Genomic DNA, 23,789 nt, shown 5'->3' with positions numbered 1-23,789 from the left:
TGATTCAAAGGTTTAAAATTGTTCGCGACACGCGACGCGCCCTCGTGTATTGTATTGGAGTATTACATGGAATCTATTACTGTATAGCGAGTTTAGGAGAGCTTATTGTTGTGAGTTGTCAATGGAGCCTGTTACAAAAAGATCTGAAATGTGGGAACACTTTCATTTGATTTCGCCCAATAAGGTGGATATATATGGTTTTGTTGTGAAACTTATATAACTTAACTTGTATAATGTATAATGTATAACTTAAATCTCACTCATCATTGGGCAATTATACGAGTCAATGTAACATTTCATGTCGTATATTTTGTCATATATATATTTATTGGATAGTAGTACTAAGTTGAAAAATATAGGAATGCAAGAAAAGCCTTTTGTGCACCGCTTAATACCGTGTTCTTTTTTAAATGGTTCACTCTTTATACTTTTGAGACAAGGTCTATCCTTAATCAGTTTTTAGGTCCAGTGTTTGATTTGCCCCCAGCAGCTGGCCTATAATAATAATACATCATCCATGTCACTCATTCAAGAACACTTACAATGTCCATTTCACGAGTTCACACTTACATATAAAACTGTGTGTCTATAGTCATGCTGAATAGGTGGACGCCTGATTGCTGACTGCTGATTGTTAATAAAACATAATTAAGCATAAAGCATCCATCTAGCCTACAGTACAGTAGTATGTAAGCCAGATTTATAATCGTGTAAAAATGTGTCCACCTATGTACCTTCAACATTCATGAGTTTTTTTTTCTAAAAACAGTCAAAATGTCCACATTCACCATACAAAAAGTTATCTTTATTACATTTTTTATTTGGAGTTACCATGTGTATGAAATGGAACATGCTTTGGTCATGTATTTAATATATTGATTCATTTATTTATTAATCTATCCTTAATTTGTCAATTCATTAATTTTTGCTTCTAAAATGAATACGTTGTTTGGTTGTGGACCATTCTGTGATAGCGCTTTCACCAGCAGAGGTCCTCATCGAGCTCTGATTTGAAAAGCTTCGAACCTTTTGAAAAGCTTTGAACCTTAATGAACCTTTTTCCGATACAATTGGGTTGAAAGCTTCAGTGCTTCAAGAAAGCTTCACTTCGCCATCACTAACTAAGGGTACAACAAACGAGCCATTAGTGCAACGAGCAATGATAAAAAGTAGTTAGGCAAACGCTATGTGCTAACAGCACATACCAGAAAAAGGGGAGGATACGGACGTGACGCGTCCCAGGCTGAAACTAACCCAAATAGTGCATACTCGCTACTGATTGGTGGTCATTAGCGTCAATCACCTCATTCATACTGTCACATGGACTTCATGAGATTTTCATGAATAGAAATGTTTGTATATAAGCTTCATCATTAAAGAAACGAAAACACAAAGAATTTTTTTTGAGATTTCTAAGTTGTATAAAATTTTTCAACCTTTGATACAATATATTTAAAAAAAATCATAAAACATATCTACTTTAACATTTGTATTTTTGGTAATTCACATCAATATTTACTAAGAAAAAATGTTTGTCTGCAAAAAATTATATTATGTTTTTCCTTTAAAGAATTCTGCACAGGATCGTCATGCACCTTCCATCAGTATCACTTTGTTAATGAGAAAAAGACCTGGATTGAAGCACAGAGATACTGCAGAGAGAATTACACTGATCTGGCAACCATTAATAACATGGAGGAAATGAACACACTCCTTAACACAGTAAATGGAATCTACCCAGGTTCAGCCTGGATTGGACTGTATGATGATCTGAACAGCTGGAAATGGTCTCTGGATGATGATGCTTTCTACAATAACAGAAAAATAAACTTTAGTAATTGGTATACAGACAAACCAAGATACTGGAATGGAAACAATTTATGTGTATATTTTGATTATACTGCTCTTTGGTGGGTGGATTCATGTTCTAGAGCACATCTATTCATTTGTTTTGATGGTGAGCACCGCAGTTTATATATATATATATATATATATATATATATATATATATATATATATATATATATATATATATATATATATATATATATATTAAAACAAAAATATTCTAGCATAAATATTCCACACAAATTCCATTTCCTTCTCTTTTAGGCCGAGTGAATGCCAGTGAGAGATATTTTCCAGTTTATCAAAACATGAACTGGACTGAAGCTCAGAGATACTGCAGAGAACATTACACTGACCTGACCAGCGTGAGGAATGACACTGAGAACCAGGAGATCAGATTATTATTAGCTAATGATAAAGATGATAAACATTATACCTCCAATTATTACTATAATAATTATTACGCTTTTTGGATCGGCCTGTACAAAACCAGTTTATGGTCAGATCAAAGCAACTCTTCTTTTACCAACTGGAAACTCGGACAACCAGATAATTATAGACAAACTGTATCCTGTACTGCTGTGTCATTTAATGAAAGATTTTTTCATGGGAAATGGTCAGACGAAAACTGTGGTCAAGCTTTTCCATTCCTCTGTTACAGCAGTGAGTGAAGAACAGAGTTTTCTGTTCTTAGTCTATTTATAGTGGCAATGTTTAGTAGAATTACTTTCTCTTAATGAACACAAACAAATATCATTTTTCAAAAACATGAGCACAATAACCAACATTTGTGTTATTCTACTCTAGCAATGCTCTCAAACTCCTCTCGTCAGTATCACTTTGTGAACGTGAATAAGACCTGGATTGAAGCACAGAGATACTGCAGAGAGAATTACACTGACCTGGCTACTATTGATAACATGGAGGAAATGAACACACTCCTTAACACAGTAAATGGCAGCTACTCAGGTTTAGCCTGGATTGGACTGTATGATGATGAGGACAGTTGGAGATGGTCTCTGGATGATGATGCTTTCTACCAGGAGGGAGAGAGAGACTTCAGAGGATGGCCCCATGAACCTGATAACTATAATGGAAATGAGATGTGTGTTTCCATGGGGAATGGAGGGTGGTGGTTTGACAGACCTTGTACTGACAGAAGATCATTTGTTTGCTATAATGGTAAGGTCTGACAGAAATGGAAACATTTGTCCTAAATTATTTCAATCTGCTGTTGCAGTTGATAAAAAAAATAATGGATCTTGATATTTATCATACAGTTAGTTACAGCTATTGTCTGTATCTTTATAATTCTCTCAACCTTAGGTATAAGCAACACATATGTAATGATTTATGATCAGAAGACTTGGAAAGAAGCTCAGAGCTTTTGCAGAGTGCATTACACAGACCTGGCCACTATGAGAAATCAGACTGAACTTCAGCAAATACTGAGAATCATGAACAGCTCTGATGTATGGATAGGTTTGTATAGAAACCGATTATGGTCAGATCAGAGCAACTCAACCTTTACATATTGGTCACCAGTGAGTCCAGAACCTACAGCAGAACCTGATAATGGTTTGTATTCACTTGGACAAATTGGAAATCAACATTGTACAGCTGTGGATCATCTTGGCCGATGGACAGATGAAAACTGTTTCGCCAGATTCCCTTTTATCTGCTACACTGGTGAGTTGATCTTTATTTTTAAAGTATAATAAATAAAGGAAGATGGATGTCTAAATATGATTATGAAAGTTAGCGATAGCTATGTTTGCAGCTGGAATAAGATTAAAAGATGTTTTCTAATCCTAATATGTCTTCTTTGGGCTCTTGCAGCTTCCATTCCAGGTAAGCAAAAACACTATGTGTATGTTATAAAAAATGAATAGAGATATCTATGATCCTTAGTTTACTAAGTGAATGCTTATTGAAGTTTTGTTTATTTATTTTTTTTTATTGGTTATATAATTAACACTTTTATACAGGTGCTGTGATGGGATTGCGAATGAAAGTCACTGCTAATGAAAATCTGTTAAACTCTCAGATTATAAGGCTGGTGCTGATGGAAGTAAGTAAACATTTCTATAATGTCTTCCTTTATCTATCCATTTAATTTTTATTAATACAATATATTACATTGAGTTTATTTTGTAGATAATGTGTAAAAATTGTTGTCCAAAATGAGTATACATTAAAGCATTATAAATTCATAATGGATGAGATGTGGCTTAAAGGATTTTACAGTATATACTGCAGTTATATAATAATTTCATATTTTTGTCAGCTTCAGCAAGAATTGAGCAAACTGGGACTTTCAAGAAACTACACTGTGAATGTGAGAAACATCCGTAAGCTCGATCCATGAAGGAAAAAGACTACATTCAGGTTCAAAATATAACTGAGGGAAATTACAGGTTTTGTGATGATTTATCTTTTATTTACTCATTTACTCAGCAATCTTTCTTTTTCAGAGCAGTTGGAAATTCTGTAGAGCTTTATTAAAAAGAGAATATAGTTATTAAAATGTTTGAAGAGATTTAAAAATATTTACAAACCTTGAAATGCCTTCTGTAATGTCTCATTATTAATAACGATGACTGTAATTATATTGATCTGTTATCGAGCATGATTTCTTCAGTGTAATATTTTATTGGGTTTATTGCTTATTAATGGTATTCTTGAGATCAATTTCAAATGAAAAAAAGAAACACTGAACTTGCTTATGAAAAATACTGCTATGAGCGTTAAGGGGTACTATGTGATTTTCATTTATTAATTGTTTTCAGTGTTGGGTTCCATGTAGTTTTGGTTGTGCTGATTAAATGTCAATCTAATAATAAACAGTAAATGAAGGAACGTGTGAAATGTTTTGTGTTGGGTGAAAGTTATTCAAAGAGAAAAATATATTTTATATTGTTTGAAAATAGAGTATATGTTATTTTTTATTGAGAAACCAAGAAGGTATGATAGATTCAGCTCCTTATTGCTGTGGATGTGAAGAACCACATTGTTTTGTTTAAGCATCCTGTCAAAATAGCTTTATATAATAAAGATTATACAGGTCTCACAAAAGTCTCCATACATAAGGGAAGTTAACATTTGTTAGTAAAAGGTAACTGAACCTCCTCTACATGATTACCATTTTTTTATACTCCCACATCTCTCCCAGACTTATCGTAATTTTGCCTCCTTGTGAGATCTTCGTAATCCATCCATGACAATGATTTCTATAAATTCTTCCTTTAACAAAGGCATTCTTAAAGGCTATCTGAAAAAAAAAATCTGTAATGTATATAGATTTTGAAAGTCATTTTGCAGTGAGGTTAATTTCTCCCATATATATAGACTTTTACACCCTGTATAATTAAGAGCGTAATACTTTATTCATGAATGAACCAAATAAAACAAAAGGATGAACAACAACAGTGATCCAATTGAAACTGAATAAACGTTTTCTTTACTTTTTAAGTAATGGGTTTCACATGTAATTTATATTATATAAATTTATATTATATAAATAGTATAGAAATTATCTTTTGTTTTGTATGTTGAGACTGGTTATATTTATGATCCTTAAGCCACAACCCTGTTATACATTTTTATTGATTAAATAACGTTTTTTCCTCCCAGCAGATGGCGCTGAAGTCACAGCATTAACGTGAGTGAAGCGCTCAGTAACTCATTATAAAATGAATAAATAAGCAGAACCGTGTCATAACCAAACACGGGACAATAAAGTCCACTGACATTTACCACAACATCCCTCAGCATTATTATGTTTATTTGTATAACGTTAATTGTACAACTTAGAAATTAACGCAAATTGTAGGCTAATAATGGACAAGAAAAATGTGCTATGTGTGCTATGTGCTATGTGCTACATGTGCTATGTAGCTATTGCTAATGGTACTACATTGATTACCTATGGCATATATAACTTATATAGAATATATATTGGGCATCCTAGCTAGAACCACCACCGGGACCAAGTTAAGCTTAGGACACAATTAAGTAAGAGCTCTCAGCCCAAGAAAAAATATAGAAAAAAACTTAAACAAATCCGCAGATGGCCAAGATTACAGCATTCACAAGGCAAACCTACAGAAAGGGAAACCAAAGCATAAGGGACCAAACCACCTCACAATCCCAACCACCTCACCAGCACCATCCACACAGTGAGGACACCCCAGCAGCCACTGCTAGTTAGAAAGAAATCCCCAAAAAACCTAAAAGAAAAAATACACAGTAAGTAGTGCCCCGAACACATTCCATTACAATCTGGAGACAGAGGCCAAGCATTCCATTCCATTCCATTTTTTTTTTTGGAAAGGAAAGGAGTGGTAAATTTGACAGACATGCACGGTCAGTGATGCCTTACTGAACTGAGCAAGGTTACACTGAGGTGAAAGAAAGAGATAAAAAAAACAGGCTTGGTGTTTGGCAAGTGTTTTAGTGATAAGAACAACTAGACCTGAGGTGAACAATCTAAATCTGAGATGATTTAGATCAATTCTTTATCTCCTTTCACCAGAAATTATCACTTTTTTCTTAATGTTCAGCATTAAATGCCTTTTTTATGTCATGCTCCCCAGTTGTGGTTAATATGAAGCTCATATGAAAGTACACACTTTAAGACTTGTAAAAATGTGTAGTTTTTCATAAGTATTACTGTTTTTTTCTTAGAAAAGTAAAAAAAAAAATCTTAATGTAAATGGTGATATCAAACCCAAATACTTGTCCATAAGCATCTAAAAATTTTATCCACTAAACCACTAAAACTGTGTAAGATGGTAAATAGTGTCTCACACTGAAAACCCTCAGTGTTCTGATTAATTTTATATCAGACTTTTGGAGATCAAATAATTTGTTTGTCTGTACTGATTGAAAATGCCCTATATGTCAATGTTAGATAATGTTCATGGCACCTATATTTGAATCTAACTCTGTTTTTTATAAAGCAGGACAAATGCTTATGCACTGAAAATTCAAAAATTCTTCGTGCACTTGAACAGTCCCAGTCATAACATATGATAAACAAACACACAAATATGTGATACCTGGCAGTATCTCATAGAATCTTATTGGTTGAAAAGTTCACAAATTTTTTCAGTTTCAGTTATTTCAGCTGGTACCTTCATTATGATTTGAATCATGGTACATTCAGTAACCAGTTTTTCTACATATTTCGAAGTCCTTCCCATATGCAATAGTTGAAATAAAATCAAGTGGCAGACAGAAGCAAACAGCAGAAAGCACAGATCCATGAGGTAAATGTCTTTCAATAGAAAGCTTCACTAATATTCCATCATATGACTCTTTTGACTATAAAAACATTTAATATTAGTTAGTTAATGTTTTAAAATTGATATAAATATCTTAATCACACTTTCTGTGCATTCCACCAGAGCCATGTTTTCGACTTCTGCTGCTTTTGGGTGAGTGGTATGTGTTATGTGTGTGTTATAAAAGATATCTAATTATTATAATGTGTATATTTCTATATACATAATAAGTTTATTTATGTAAATGAAAAGGAGTTTTAATGAAATGATGAAGAGAGCAAATTTTATCATTTCAGAAGCTTATTTCAAGCTTATTGGCTTATTGAGGTTACCAGTCATTTTAATAGGCAGTGATACTTTATCCAACTCAGTGATTCTGATTTTTTTATATGAATTTCTTTTTTCTGACCCGTTACTGTTAGTTCTTTCGCTTGGATGTTAAAAGTTGCATTGTGTAAATACAGATGGATAAAACAAAAATTGTGTTTGTCTTCATTTCACATTGCAAAGCTACAATGTGTGACTAATTTGAAGGGGTGATTATTTTATCTAATTGTACATGTAAATTAGTTCACTTTATTTTCGATCTTAGTAAATCAGAGCTTCAGTGACCTCAAGTTATATTCATTATGTAAAAACTGGTATTATGTATCTTACAGGGTTTTTCAGCCTTGGTGTCTGTCTTCCTCGTCAGTATCAGTTCATTAATGAGAATAAGACCTGGTCTGAAGCACAGAGATACTGCAGAGAGAATTATGTTGATTTAGCCTCTATTAATAACAATGAAGAGGACTTGGCCCTTACAAACATAATAGGCATCTGGAACAGCAGGCGAACCTGGATTGGACTGTATGATGATCTGAACAGCTGGAAATGGTCTCTGGATGATGATTCTTTCTACAAGGAGGGAGAGAGAAGCTTTAGAAACTGGTATATAAAGAAGCCAATAGACTGGTATGGAATCAGTTTGTGTGTGTATTTATCTAATTATGATGGAGCTTGGTGGGAGACATCTTGTTCCGCAATGCTTTATTTTATTTGCTTTGATGGTGAGTAATGCAGATTTGTATATGCTTTATGTATTAGCTTTAAATTCAGTACATATTTTCTGTAAAAGTACAGGTTTCCTATATTTCTATTGTCTCTTTTAGGCAGAGTGAATGCCAGTGAGAGATATGTCCCGGTTTATCAGAACATGAACTGGACTGAAGCTCAGAGATACTGCAGAGAGCATCACACAGACCTGGCCAGCGTGAGGAACGACACTGAGAACCAGGAGATTAAATCAATGTTTAATAATACGTATGATTCAGGTTTTTGGATCGGCCTGTACAGAACCAGATCTTGGTCAGATAAAAGCAACTCTTCATTCAGCAACTGGAAACCTGGACAACCAGATAATTACAGACAGAATGAATCCTGTACTGCTGTGTCATTTAATGATTCTGGGAAATGGACAGATGAAAATTGTAGCCAAGCTTTTCCATTCCTTTGTTACAGCAGTGAGTACATTTCTTTTCTGTGTCTATCTATAGTGCCTAATTTTCATTAGTATTAGTTGCCCTTAATGAACACAAACCAGCTATAATGTACTTTGTGAAAATAATGAGCATAGTAACCAACATTTGTGTTATCCTACTCTAGCAATGCTACCATTACCCTCTCATCAGTATCACTTTGTGAATGAGAATAAGACCTGGACTGAAGCACAGAGATACTGCAGAGAAAATTACACTGACCTGGCTACTATTGATAATATTGAGGAAATGAACACACTCCTTAATACAGTAAATGACAGCTACTCAGGTTTAGCCTGGATTGGACTGTATGGTGATGAGGACAGCTGGAGATGGTCTCTGGATGATGATGCTTTCTACCAGGAGGGAGAGAGAGACTTCAGAGGATGGGAACATCAACCTGATAACTCAAATGGAAATGAGCTGTGTGTTTATATTAGATCTGATGGAACCTGGTTTGATGGAGACTGTAGAGAATATTTTCATTTTATTTGTTATGATGGTGAGAATGTTTAATAATTTTATACTAATAAACTGTGTAAATTCTAGTTTATGTGTTACTGAGCCCATTTATTTTACCAGGAAAGAATGGAACAGAAAATTACACATGGATAAACCAGCCAATGCCTTGGACAAAAGCTCAGCATTACTGCAGAGAGCATTATACTGACTTGGCCAGTGTGAGAAATCCAACAGATAATCAAAGAATCTTAAACCTTACAGTTGGCACTGTGGCTTGGATTGGTTTATACAGGACCAGAGTCTGGTCAGACAAACAGGTATCCACATATGAAAACTGGAGACCAGCCACCTATCAACAACCAGACAATGGTATTAATAATCCCTGGGAATACAGAAATCAGCACTGCACTGCTGTCTCATTCAGAGACTCAGGTCATTGGACAGATGAGGACTGCTTATCCACCTTCCCTTTTATCTGCTATAACAGTGAGTTCTTCTAATCAGACTTTATTTTTTCATTATTGTACAATATGAACCTTTATCCACTCAAACTATGTAAATATCACATTTTTTTTTGCCTTCTCTAAACCCTTGCCATAAAGGTCTGCACAGATTTCCCTTCACCATAGCTAATGGTTCTTGTCCAAACCTGTTTCAGACTGGCAATGCTTTTATTAATGTAGAATGTTCCATAAATTGATGTTTTGCCAATATTTGTGTGGAAGAATTCTAGTGGCCTTCACAGAACCATGAGCTCAACTCAACAGATGATTTAGAAAGCTCTTTGCATACAAGATCTATATACTAATCATCACTGCCTGATCTCACTCATGTCCTGGTGCCTGAATAGGTTCAAATCCCCCTAGCCATGTTCCAAAGTTTAGCATTCACTTTAAAATGGAGACTGTTATAGCAGGAAATGGGGATCAACTCTATATTAATCCTGGGAGTTTTGAAGTGGGATAATCAGTGAGGATACATTGGTGTGATGTCAGAATGTACTTTTATGGTTAAAAAATAAGATTTAAAGGTTTAATTTCATTTAAATTAACAGTTTAATTCTACCCCAGTCAAGCATCACTAATTTCATAACTTTCATGAGGATACTTGAGGAGTTCTTTGCCATTTTCAGTTGTGCATCTGAGTGTACATCATAGGATTTTCATGAATATAAATATTCTTATATCATCTTTATGATTAAAGAAATGAAAATAGATGGATTTTTTTTGTAATTTCTAAGTTGTATAAATTTTTTCAATCTTTGATACACTGTCTATAAAAAATGATAAAATATTACGGTTACTTTAACATTTGTATTTTTGGTAATTCACATCAATATTTACAAAAAAAAAATGTTGTTTGTCTGCCAAATATTATATTATGGTGTTTTTCCTTTAAAGAATTCTGCACAGGATCATCATGCACCCTCCATCAGTATCACTTTGTTAATGAGAAAAAGAACTGGACTGAAGCACAGAGATACTGCAGAGAGAAATACACTGACCTGGCAACCATTAATAACATGGAGGAAATGAACACACTCATTAACACAGTAAATGGAATCTACTTAGGTTTAGCCTGGATTGGACTGTATGATGATCTGAACAGCTGGAGATGGTCTCTGGATGACGATGCTTTATACAGTTACGGAAAAATAAACTTTAGTAATTGGTATACAGACAAACCAAGCTACAGGAATGGAAACAATTTATGTGTATATTTTGTTTATTCTGCCCTTTGGTGGGTGTATTCATGTTCTACAACACTTCCATTCATTTGTTTTGATGGTGAGCGCCGCAGTCTATACACACACACACACACACACACACACACACACACACACACACACACACACACACACACATATATATATATATATATATGCTAAAAAAATTTACTTTGAACAAAAAGATTCTATCATAAATATTCTACACAAATTCTATTTCCTTCTCTTTTAGGTCGAGTGAATGCCAGTGAGAGATATGTTCTAGTTTATCAGCGTATGAACTGGACTGAAGCTCAGAAATACTGCAGAGAACATTACACAGACCTGACCAGCGTGAGGAATGACACTGAGAACCAGAAGATCAGATTATTATTAGCTAACGATAAGGATGATAAACATTATACCTCCGGTTATTACTATAATAATTATTACGCTTTTTGGATCGGCCTGTACAGAACCAGTTTATGGTCAGATCAAAGCAACTCTTCTTTTACCAACTGGAAACCTGGACAACCAGATAATTATGGACAAACTGTATCCTGTACTGCTGTGTCATTTAATGAAAGTTTTTTTTATGGGAAATGGGCAGACGAAAACTGTGGTCAAGCTTTTCCATTCCTCTGTTACAGCAGTGAGTGAAGAACAGAGTTTTCTGTTCTTTGTCTATTTAAAGTGGCAATTTTTCATAGAATTACTTTCTCTTAATGAACACAAACAAATATCATTTTTCAGAATAATGAGCACAGTAACCAACATTTGTGTTATTCTACTCTAGCAATCCTCTCAAACTCCTCTCGTAAGTATCACTTTGTTAATGAGAATAAGACCTGGACTGAAGCACAGAGATACTGCAGAGAGAATTACACTGACCTGGCAACCATTAATAACATGGAGGAAATGAACACACTCCTTAACACAGTTAATGGCAGCTACTCAGGTTTAGCCTGGATTGGAATGTATGAGGACAGCTGGAGATGGTCTCTGGATGATGATACTTTCTACCAGGAGGGAGAGAGAGACTTCAGAGGATGGGAACATCAACCTGATAATGATGGAAATGAGATGTGTGTTTCCATGGGGAATGGAGGGTGGTGGTTTGACAGACCTTGTACTGACAGAAGTTCATTTGTTTGCTATAATGGTAAGGTCTGACAGAAATGGAAACATTTGGCCTAAATTATTTTAATCTGCTATTGCAGCTGATAAAAATTGATAATGGATATTTATCATACAGCTAATTACAGCTATTGTATGTATCTTTGTAATTATCTCAACCTTAGGTATAAACAACACATATGTAATGATTTATGATCAAAGGACTTGGGAAGAAGCTCAGAGCTTTTGCAGAGTGCGTTACACAGACCTGGCCAGTGTGAGGCATCAGACCGAACTTCAGCAAATAATGAGCATCGTGAACAGTTCTGATGTATGGATAGGTTTGTACAGAAACCGATTATGGTCAGATCAGAGCAACTCAACCTTTACATATTGGAGACCAGAGAGTCCAGAACCTACACCAGAACCTGATAATGGTGTGAATTCACCTGGACAAAGTGGAAGCCGACACTGTACAGCTGTGGATCATTCTGGCCAATGGACAGATGAAAACTGTTTCGCCAGATTCCCATTTATCTGCTACAATGGTGAGTTGATCTCCATTTTAAATTCATTTAAAATATAATGAATAAAGGAAGCTGGATGTCTAAATATGATTATGAACTTTAGCAATAGCAATGTTTGCAGCTGGAATAAGATTACCAGATGTTTTCTAATCCTAACATGTCTTCCTTGTGCTCTGGCAGCATTCACTCCAGGTAAGCAAAAACACTATTTATGTGGTCATGAAAAATAAATAGAGATATCTATGATCCTTAGTTAACTAAGCGAATGCTTATTGAATGTCTGTTTCTTTATTGGTTTTAATTAACACTTTTATACAGGTGCTGTGATGGGACCACGTATGAAAGTCACTGTTATTAAAAATCTGTTAAACTCTCGGATTAAAAGACTGATGGAAGAGGTGATGGAAGTAAGTTAACGTTCCTATAATGTCTTTCTTTATCTGTACCTTTAATTTATATTAATACAATTTATTACATTGAGTTTATTTTGTAGATAATGTGTAAAAATGTATTTAGCAAAAGAAATAATGTTTTCCAAAATAAGTATAAATTAAAGCATTATAAATTCATAATGGATGAGATGTGTCTTAAAGGATTTTACAGTATTTACTGTAGTTATATAATTATTCATATTTTTGTCAGCTTCAGCAAGAATTGAGAAAACTGGCAGACTTTCAAGCAACTAAACTGTGAATGAGAGAAACATCCATAAGCTCAATCCATGAAGGAAAAAGACTACAATCGGGTTCTAAATACAACTGAAAGAAATTCCAGGTTTTATGGTGATTTATCTTTTATTTATTCATTTACTCAGCAATCTTTCTCCTTATTAAAAAGAGAATATAGGTATTAAAATGTTTGAACAGATTTAATAGTTTTATGTAAAAATATTTACAAACCTTGAAATGCCTTCTGTAATGTCACATTATTAATAACAATGACTGTAATTACAATTATCTGTGATCGAGCATGATTTCTTATTGGGTTTATTGCTTGTGAATGGTATTCTTGAAATGAATTTCAGATGAATAAAAGAATCACTGAACTTGCATATGAAAAATACTGCTATAAGCGTTAAGGGACACTATGTGATTTTCATTTATTAATTGTTTTCAGTATTGGGTTCCATGTAGTTTTGGTTGTGCTGATTAAATGTCAATCTAATAATAAACAGTAAATGAAGGAACGTGTGAAATGTTTTGTGTTGGGTGAAAGTAATGCTATTCAAAGAGAAAAATATATTTTATATTGTTTGAAAATAAAGTATGACTTTACGTTTTTTTGACACACTGGATGTGAAGAACCACATTGTTTTGTTTAAGCATCCTGTCAAAATAGCTTCATATAATAAAGATTATACAGGTCTCACAAAAGTCTTCATACATGAGAGAAGTTAGCATTTGTCAGTAAAAGGTAACTGAACCTCCTCTACAGGATTACCTTTTTTTAAAACACACACACATCTCAGACTTATTGTAACTTTGGATCTTCACAATCCATCCATGACAATGATTTCTAGGAATTCTTCCTTTAACAAAGGCATTCTTAAAGGCTATCGGAAAAAATTGTATAAATTGTAATATACTGTATGTAGATTTTGAAAGACATTTTGCCATGAAGTTAATTTCCCCCATGTATGGAGACTTTTGTGACACCCTGTATAAATAAGAGCATCTCAATACAGAAAACATTATAATATCTTTATACATCAGTGGTGGGCAAACATAAGGCCTGTTGAGGTGTTTAACCTCACCACTCGATTATTTACAAAATTGTCCATCAGACCACCTTCGTTTTGCATTTTTATTGCAATACTCTATTCCAGTTTATTCCACTAGGTGGCGTAGTCCAAACAACAGTGTTCCTATTGAAATCGAATAAAAGTTTTCTTTACTTTTTAGGTACTTTTTGGGTTTCACATGTAATTTATATCATATAAATTTGTATTATATAAATAGTACAGATATTATCTTTTGTTTTGTATTTTGAGACTTTGCCCATCCCTGTTATACATTTTTATTGATGAAATAACTTTTTTTCTCCCAGCAGATGGCGCTGAAGTCACAGCAATAACGTGAGTGAAGCGCTCAGTAACTTAATATAAAATGTATAAATAAGCAGAACCGTGTCATAACCAAACACGGGAAAATAAAATCAACCTGGAAAAGGGTGTCTGCTAAATGCCAGAAATTTGAATGCAGTGCAGATATTCTTTCTTTACCATTACTTATATCTAATGAAGAAAAAACACCTTTAATGTACCTTTTAAAAATAAGGAGCAAACAATATTTTTGTTATTCATTATTAGCAATGCCATCAAACTCCTCTCGTCAGTATCACTTTGTGAATGAGAATAAGACCTGGATTGAAGCACAGAGATACTGCAGAGAGAATTACACTGACCTGGCTACTATTGATAACATGGAGGAAATGAGCACAATCCTTAACACAGTAAATGGCAGCTACTCAGGTTTAGCCTGGATTGGACTGTATGGTGATGAGGACAGCTGGAGATGGTCTCTGGATGATGATGCTTTCTACCAGGATGGAGAGAGAGACTTCAGAGGATGGGAACATCAACCTGATAACTATAATGGAAATGAGATGTGTGTTTCCATGGGAAATGGAGGGCGGTGGTTTGACAAGCCTTGTACTGACAGAAAATCATTTGTTTGCTATAATGGTAAGCTCTGTCAGAAAGTGAAAACATTTTGGTTAAGTTATTTTAACTTACTGATAAATGCCAATAATGGTTAATAATCATACAGCTAATTATAATAGTTATTGTTTGTATATTTATAATTCTCTCAACCTTAGGTATGAACAACAGATATGTGTGGATTTATCATCAAAAGACTTGGGACGAAGCTCAGAGCTTTTGCAGAGTGCGTTACACAGACCTGGCCAGCATGAGGCATGAGGCTGAACTTCAGAAAATACTGAGCATCATGAACGAGGATGAGGTATGGATAGGTCTGTATAGGAACCGATTATGGTCAGATCAGAGCAACTCAACCTTTACATATTGGAGATCAGAGAGTCCAGAACCTACAGCAGAGCCTGATAATGGTGTGAATTCACCTGGACAAAGTGGAAGCCAACACTGTACAGCTGTGGATCATTCTGGCCAATGGACAGATGAAAACTGTTTTGCCAGATTCCCTTTTATCTGCTACACTGGTGAGTGTGACTTCATTTAAAGAATTAAGTCAAAGTCAAAGTCGGTAAAGAATAATAAAAAAAAAACATAATACTAATCCATGTCTGAACATGATTGTTTTCGTAACCTAAACCTGTCTAACGTGTGCTCTGGAAGCATTCACTCCAGGTGAGCACAAACACCATTTATGTGTTTATGCAACATTAATATTAATGTCTATGATATTATATTACACTCAAATGTGTACTTAACTAATTGAACACCAGTTTAAATTTCACTTTATTGGTTGATGAATGTCATTGCTATTGAAAATGTGTAAACCAAATATACATTAAAAAATTACATATATACATATTTACATTGGATGACATTTTACTTGTTTATATTTACAAGGTACTTACTGCATTTATATAAATATTTCACATTTTTGTCAGCTTCAGCAAGAATTGAGCAGACTGGGACTTTCAAGCAACTACACTGTGATCCTGAGAGACATTTGTAATCTCGGTCTATAAAGGAAATAAATACACTCAGGTTCAAAATATATCTGAGACATTTTCTATATTTCATTCTTTTATTTAATCATTGGTTCAGCAATCTTTCTTTTCCAGAGCAGTTGGGAATGCTGTAAACTTCTATTAAATTATAATGACCTGAATATAATGTATTTTTTTTATTTAGTTTATTACATTTTTAATACTTATGAATGGTATTTTTAAATGACAAAAGAAACACTGTACTTGTTTGTGCAAAATAATGCTATGGGTGTTAAGAGACAGTATGTGTTTTTCATTTTATAATTGTTTTTATTATAGGGATTTTGGGAATATTGTCATTTTCTAATAAAAATCACTTAAATGAAGAAACGTGTGAAATCTTTTTCAATTTATTTTACGTGATGGGTGAAGTAATGCTGTTCAAATGGGAAAACGGGCCTTTATGTTGTCTTAATTTTTTTAAATATATTTTACTGAGAATTCCAGTGCAGCAGTAAGATGTAGGGAAATCAAGGCACCATCATGGCGTCCAGCTCCTTATTGGTGTGGATGTGATGAGACATTGTTTTGTTCAAACATCCGGTCAAGTCGGTGTTGGGTGAACTGTCGGTTGCCCGACACTAGATGGCAGGCTGACAGGTCTCCTTGTGTCATGTGTTGCCACCTGTGTCTTGTTTGCTATATACAGTATGTCTGTCAGGTGTGTTGAAAGATGAGGCAGAGAATCCAAATGCAGGTAGAAGATTTGAATGAAACAAAAGCACAAAGTAATCCAGGCAAGGGCAATAGCAAAACAGGACCAGAATCATGAGCACACAAAACAGCCACAGACAACAACCGACGAACAACATGGCAAACAAATAAAATATAGAATATACATGTGTCCCAAAAGTCTCCATACATAGGAGAGATACACATTTGCTAGCAAAGTGTAACTGAACATTCTCTACATTATTGCCATTTTTATATCTAAACACCCACATCTCTCCCAGAGTTATCTTTCACCACTTGCGTCACCTTTTATAATTTCTTCCTTTGACAAAGGCTATATAATATATATTAAGATTTTGAGTTTTCTATATGGTGCTTTTTATTCCAGACTTTTGTTTCCTTGCAGAAATCCTAACCATATCGTTATATTTTCTTGATTAAATAACACTTTATTTTTTAATCTCAGCAGATGGGGCTCAAGTCACAGCATTAGTGTAAATAGTGAGCTGAATAACAACGGGACAATAAAATCCACTGACATTTACTACAACAGCTCACAATGGAAAAATATATATGAACATTTTTGATATAGAAATGCATTTAAATTGGTATTTTGATAAAGCTAACCATCTGATCCAGAACAGTGACACAGGGTCAGTCCTAAAAAGGACCCAAGTCTCAACTATAATTAAAATAATCTAGGAGTTTAAGAATTTAAATACATTTAGGTTACTGACCACAGACAGGTGACCGGGTCAAGAGAAGGCTCCTCACCCTAAAATCTGTTAAACTCATAACAAGTAATACCAAATCAAATGCATTGTTTTCATCTAGAGTTTATATTATGGGAGAAAATGTGTATTTTATTCAGGAATGAGAAAATGAGAGAGTGATGAATTTGACAGACATGCACTGTCAGTGTTGTATGATATCACTGATCAAGGATATATTGAAGGGAAAGTAAAAAAAAAAAAGCAGGCTCAGTGGATTAGTGTTTTGCACATGTTCTAGTGATAAGTACAACTAGACCAGATGTGAACAATATAAATCTGAGGTGATTTAACTGAACGAAACAAAAGAAGAGACAGTGAGCTTGTCTTGTGACTCCATTTTTAAATGAAATAATCCCTAACTGTACTTTTGGTGTATATCATTGACATGAATACTGTTGATAAACTGAATTTCCTAAAATTGAATTTCAGCAAATAGAACACTGTGCTATTTTATGCTTTGTGTGATTTATATAAACTTTTGATGCATTATATTTTATTTGCAACAGTTATATATTATTACTTGATGTTAAGGAATACTATGTGACTTATTTATTTATTCTTTTCTCTATTTGTAGATATGGCTGTGTTGATTAAAGACTACTCTGGTTACACTGAATAAATGTTTGTGTGAATGGGTTTTAAATGCAGTTTATGTATTGTGTGAAGTAATGCTATTTATAAACGTAAAATGATACTGATTAAACAATTATGTGATTATTGTGTTTTAACACAATGATGAAAAAATACATTAGCAGATATTACATAGAAATGCATTCAAATTTATTTTCAAAGAGTCAAAATAAATGTGTGGGACTGTCTGGGACTTTCAAGCAACTATACTGTGAACGTGAAGAAGCATCCATAAGATGCATACAAGTTTGAACAAATTAAATATATTTTTAACAAAACAAATAACGTATACTGTATTGTATATTAAGAATGAAAGTATTTTATTGAAACAGTTTCTAGTCTTCTTTACACACCTATCGCTATAGGGAATCAACAGCACAAGCAAATACTGTATATGAAGCACCAATCGTAATAAGTTTCCTGAGGCCATTCTGATATAATTTTACGTTTAAAAGTAAATATATCTGCATATAAATCTTAAATGTAAACTAAATTAAAATAAAACTAAATCTTAGACATAAACATAGGACTTAAATGTTTAATTCAGACTAATTGCCCTAGCCGTCTCTGAGCGTGCATCATTAGAGTGCTGTTAGAGTTGCCACGTTGTCACGATATTTGAATCAAAGCTGAATATGTACAAAACAAGTCAGCTTGTGACATTTGAGGCTGATAAAAAAACAACGCTGCCTTACAGCCGCTCACACCATAAAAAACACAGAAGCCTGCTTCGAGGTCCCATGGCTCAATTACCTCAATTAGTGTGTGAATGTGTATGCATGATGCCCTGAGATTCATTAGACCTTTTCCCACTTAATGCTTATTGTTCCTGAGCCATCTGGACTGTGACCAGTATAAATACTTAATGATATATATCTACATGGATTCTGAAGATGTTTTAATAAATAAAGTAAAAATTTACAGTATTCTATTGTATTTAAATGCTGACTTTGTAACCGGAATTTGGTAAGAAGCTGAACATCAGTTAGACCAGTTGATAAAAAACCCATCCAGATACCATACTCTTAAGAGCTGATTATAACTTCTTTATTAACTGCCTGAATATTGAAAGATTTGTTAGATATAATATGACAATGTGAGTTTAATAATATTTTGATGAAGCTAACGAAGTTTGACCCAAATCCTGAATGACAGTATACTGAAGACAAAGACTCAGCCTAGTCCATTCAAATGCCTTTTCTTTATCTACTGATTAAGTAATGGTTGAAATTAAAGAAGTGTCTTTAAGTTAAACTGTATATGAGCTTTATAATGTCTCTATTTTTTTCTCTCAGGGTGAACAAGTGCATTAACCCCTCCTAAACCTTTCAACACTTGATAATGATAATGAGAATCTACTGTTTTGAATCCTTCAGGGTTACACTCTCTTACCGCACTTCTAAATGTAGAGTCCTGCACATCTCTGTATTGCAAACATGTAAGTCAAATAGATACAGTAACACCCCTAATTAAAAGAAAAACCGAGAAAATGTGTGTTATTCAGGAAAAAGGAAAAGAAAAAGTGATACATTTGAAAGATAAGAACAGTCAGTGACACCTGATTAGACTGAGCAAGATTACACTGAAGTAAAAGAAGGAAATAAAAAAGCAAGATTAGTTTTGCAAGATAATGGGATGATCTGATTTAGACAAATTCTTCTACAAATCCTTATCCAGCACTGAATATATTTTTCATGTTAGACTCCAGGGGAGGCACGGTGGCTTAGTGGTTAGCACGTTCGCCTCACACCTCCAGGGTTGGGGGTTCGATTCCTGTCTCCGCCTTGTGTGTGTGGAGTTTGCATGTTCTCCGCGTGCCTCGGGGGTTTCCTCCGGGTACTCCGGTTTCCTCCCCGGTCCAAAGGCATGCATGGTAGGTTGATTGGCATCTCTGGAAAATTGTCCGTAGTGTGTGAGTGAATGAGAGTGTGTGTGTGCCCTGTGATGGGTTGGCACTTCGTCTAGGGTGTATCCTGCCTTGATGCCTGATGACGCCTGAAATAAGCACAGGCTCCCCGTGACCCGAGGTAGTTCGGATAAGCGGTAGAAAATGAATGAATGTTAGACTCCACAGTGGTGATTAATGTTTTTTTAGGAAAATATACAGTCAGGTCTTTGTAGCTTTTTATAAATATTTCTATTTTCCTTAAGGGCAATGTATTCATTCCCACCCCCTATCATCAACCATTAGAATTCTGTGTAAGGTTATCCCAACAGAGGTTAAAAAAAAAAAAAAAAAAAGGTTTACACTGAAATCCAGCAGCATCCTGATTAATATTATAACTGACATGTGGTGATAAAATATTTCATATGTTTATACTGATTTGCCAAATTTTCAGAAAAGTCGATTTGTTTGCTGGTAAACGGGGTTAATGCTAGCTAATATAGCTATAACTAAACATGGTTCTGACTGTGATTTTGATAAAGCAGAGCAAAAGTTTAAGCACTCAAATTTTAAAAATCCTTCTGGCTTGAAAAGTCTATGCCATAATGTATGACAAACAAACACATAAATATGTAGCATGGCATAACACATTCATTTCAATGTTTACAGTTTTCACCATCCCTGTGATATGCTGGTACACCCAATAACCAGTCTTTCTACATATTCCTAAGCCTTCCTTCTCATTTGATTTCCTTCATAATCTTTATTTAGCTGCATTGAAATAAAAGTGGCAGACAGGAGCAAACAGCAGACAGCACACATCTATGAGGTAAAATATTTAAATAGAAAACATAACTAGCGCATAGCTAGCGTTTGACTTTGACTATTTTGACTATAGGAAAATTATTTAATGTCATCTTTTATAATACGTTAATCAAACAATTATCATGTTCTACCAGAGCCATGTTTCGACTTCTGCTGCTTTTGGGTGAGTTTTATTTTCTGTAGGTTATATACACTACCAGTCAAAAGTTTTAGAAAACCCAATTTTTCCAATTTTTATTTTAAATTCAAATTTTATAATTGCCCAGTGACATAAAAACAGAATTTACTTGCATAGAAATTAAAAACAAAAATATAAAAAACATAAAGGAGATAAAAGATAGTATAGAAATAGTCCTACAAAAGCATAGACTTTATGTGGAACAGTGCCGACATGTGCAGTTGTATATTGTGACATCGATGCCACCGAATCTCTGGACTTTTTTGTACAATAAACTGTTTACTGCTGTTTATTGTAAAAGAACGAGGGACAAGGGACTTAAGACCCTTGAGGGACTTAAGGGACTTAAGACCCTTGTCTAAGACCCTTACAGTGTGCATTAGTTGTATGTGATAAAGTTTAATAAAATAATCAAAAATAGCTACATAGACAACCGATGGGTACAAATATGCAATTTATCTATTTGCACATGAAAATTAACTTAATTTATTTGAGTAAATCAGAGCTTCAGTGACCTCACATTATATTTGGGATAAAAAACAGTAATGTGTATTTTACAGGGTTTTTCAGCCTTGGTGACTGTCTTCCTCATCAGTATCAATTATTAATAACACTGAAGAGCCTCTATTAATAACACTGAAGAGGACTTGGCCCTTACAAACTTAATAGGCATCAGGAACAGCAGTCGAACCTGGATTGGACTGTATGATGATCTGAACAGCTGGAAATGGTCTCTGGATAATGATTCTTTTTACAAGCAGAGAGAGAGAAGCTTTAGAAACTGGTTTATACAGGAGCCAAGAGACTGGTATGGAATCAGTTTGTGTGTGTATTTATGGTATTCTGATGGAGTTTGGTGGGAGGCCTCGTGTTCCCTAACACGTCCGTTCATTTGCTTTGATGGTGAGTATAGCATTTATGTATGCATATATTTGAGTGTGTGGGTGTGTGTGTGTGTGTGTGTGTTTACTTTCTGTAAAAGTACAGGTTTCCTATATTTCTATTGTCTCTTTTAGGCAGAGTGAATGCCAAATTCAAATTCATAAATCCCGGTTTATCAGAACATGAACTGGACTGAAGCTCAGAGATACTGCAGAGAGCATCACACAGACCTGACCAGCGTGAGGAACGACACTGAGAACCAGGAGATTAGATCAATGTTTAATAATACGGATTATTCAAGTTTTTGGATCGGCCTGTACAGAACCAGATCTTGGTCAGATAAAAGCAACTCTTCATTCAGTAACTGGAAACCTGGACAACCAGATAATTACAGACAGAATGAATCCTGTACTGCTGTGTCATTTAATGATTCTGGGAAATGGACAGATGAAAACTGTGTAGACACTTTTCCATTCCTCTGTTACAGCAGTGAGTACATTTCTGTTGTGTGTCTGTCTTTAGTGGCAGTTTTCATAAACGCTTACCAACTGTGATGTACATTGTCAAAATAATGAGCATTGTGTTATCCTACTCTAGCAATGCCATCATCACCCTCTCGTCAGTATCACTTTGTTAATGAGAAAAAGACCTTGATTGAAGCACAGAGATACTGCAGAGAGAATTACACTGACCTGGCTACTGTTGATAACATGGAGGAAATGAACACAATCCTTAACACAGTAAATGGCAGCTACTCAGGTTTAGCCTGGATTGGACTGTATGGTGATGAGGACAGCTGGAGATGGTCTCTGGATGATGATGCTTTCTACCAGGATGGAGAGAGAGACTTCAGAGGATGGGAACATCAACCTGATAACTATAATGGAAATGAGATGTGTGTTTCCATGGGAAATGGAGGGCGGTGGTTTGACAAACCTTGTACTGACAGAAAATCAATTGTTTGCTATAATGGTAAGCTCTGTCAGAAAGTGAAAACATTTTGGTTGAGTTATTTTAACTTACTGATAAAAGCCAATAATGGTTAATAATCATACAGCTAATTATAATACAGTTATTGTTTGTATATTTATAATTCTCTCAACCTTAGGTATGAACAACAGATATGTGTGGATTTATCATCAAAAGACTTGGGACGAAGCTCAGCACTTTTGCAGAGTGCGTTACACAGACCTGGCCAGCGTGAGGCATGAGGCTGAACTTCAGAAAATACTGAGCATCATGAACGAGGATGAGGTATGGATAGGTCTGTATAGGAACCGATTATGGTCAGATCAGAGCAACTCAACCTTTACATATTGGAGACCAGAGAGTCCAGAACCCACAGCAGAGCCAGACAATGGTGTGAATTCACCTGGACAAAGTGGAAGCCAACACTGTACAGCTGTGGATCATTCTGGCCAATGGACAGATGAAAACTGTTTTGCCAGATTCCCTTTTATCTGCTACACTGGTGAGTGTGACTTCATTTAAAGAATTAAGTCTAAGTCAAAGTCGGTAAAGAATAATTTAAAAAAAACATAATTGTAATCCATGTCTGAACATGATTATGACAGTTGACTTCATTTAAAGAATTAAGTCTAAGTCAAAGTCGGTAAAGAATAATTTAAAAAAAAAACATAATTGTAATCCGTTCGGATAAGCGGTAGAAGATGAATGAATGAATGAATAATTGTAATCCATGTCTGAACATGATTATGACAGTTGACTTCATTTAAAGAATTAAGTCTAAGTCAAAGTCGGTAAAGAATAATTTAAAAAAAACATAAT

The 23,789-nt window shown here is 34.6% G+C and overlaps 1 protein-coding gene and 1 long non-coding RNA gene across 2 annotated transcripts in view; both read left to right on the top strand.

Annotated features, from left to right (window-relative positions):
- LOC132860362 (uncharacterized) overlaps nt 1-23,789 on the top strand; it is a 112,547-nt gene that overhangs the window by 39,194 nt on the left and 49,564 nt on the right. The window contains 17 exon segments of the mRNA XM_060891550.1: nt 8,285-8,635; nt 8,778-9,152; nt 9,233-9,598; nt 10,513-10,899; nt 11,071-11,469; nt 11,614-11,979; nt 12,119-12,481; nt 14,769-15,143; nt 15,278-15,640; nt 15,777-15,788; nt 16,806-16,853; nt 17,451-17,481; nt 21,739-22,022; nt 22,136-22,152; nt 22,154-22,490; nt 22,599-22,973; nt 23,110-23,472. Of these exon segments, the coding sequence (XP_060747533.1) occupies nt 8,285-8,635; nt 8,778-9,152; nt 9,233-9,598; nt 10,513-10,899; nt 11,071-11,469; nt 11,614-11,979; nt 12,119-12,481; nt 14,769-15,143; nt 15,278-15,640; nt 15,777-15,788; nt 16,806-16,853; nt 17,451-17,481; nt 21,739-22,022; nt 22,136-22,152; nt 22,154-22,490; nt 22,599-22,973; nt 23,110-23,472 (4,812 nt within the window).
- Nucleotides 12,659-13,655, top strand: LOC132859599 (uncharacterized). The gene is made up of 2 exons (XR_009649751.1): nt 12,659-12,867; nt 13,103-13,655. It is a non-coding gene; the product is annotated as an uncharacterized LOC132859599 (long non-coding RNA).

The sequence above is a fragment of the Tachysurus vachellii genome, chromosome 17 (assembly GCF_030014155.1).
Source record: "Tachysurus vachellii isolate PV-2020 chromosome 17, HZAU_Pvac_v1, whole genome shotgun sequence".
Classification (NCBI taxonomy): Eukaryota; Metazoa; Chordata; class Actinopteri; order Siluriformes; family Bagridae; genus Tachysurus; species Tachysurus vachellii.
The sequence above is the reverse complement of the archived record's forward strand: the minus strand, read 5'-3'. Positions and strand labels throughout refer to the sequence as shown.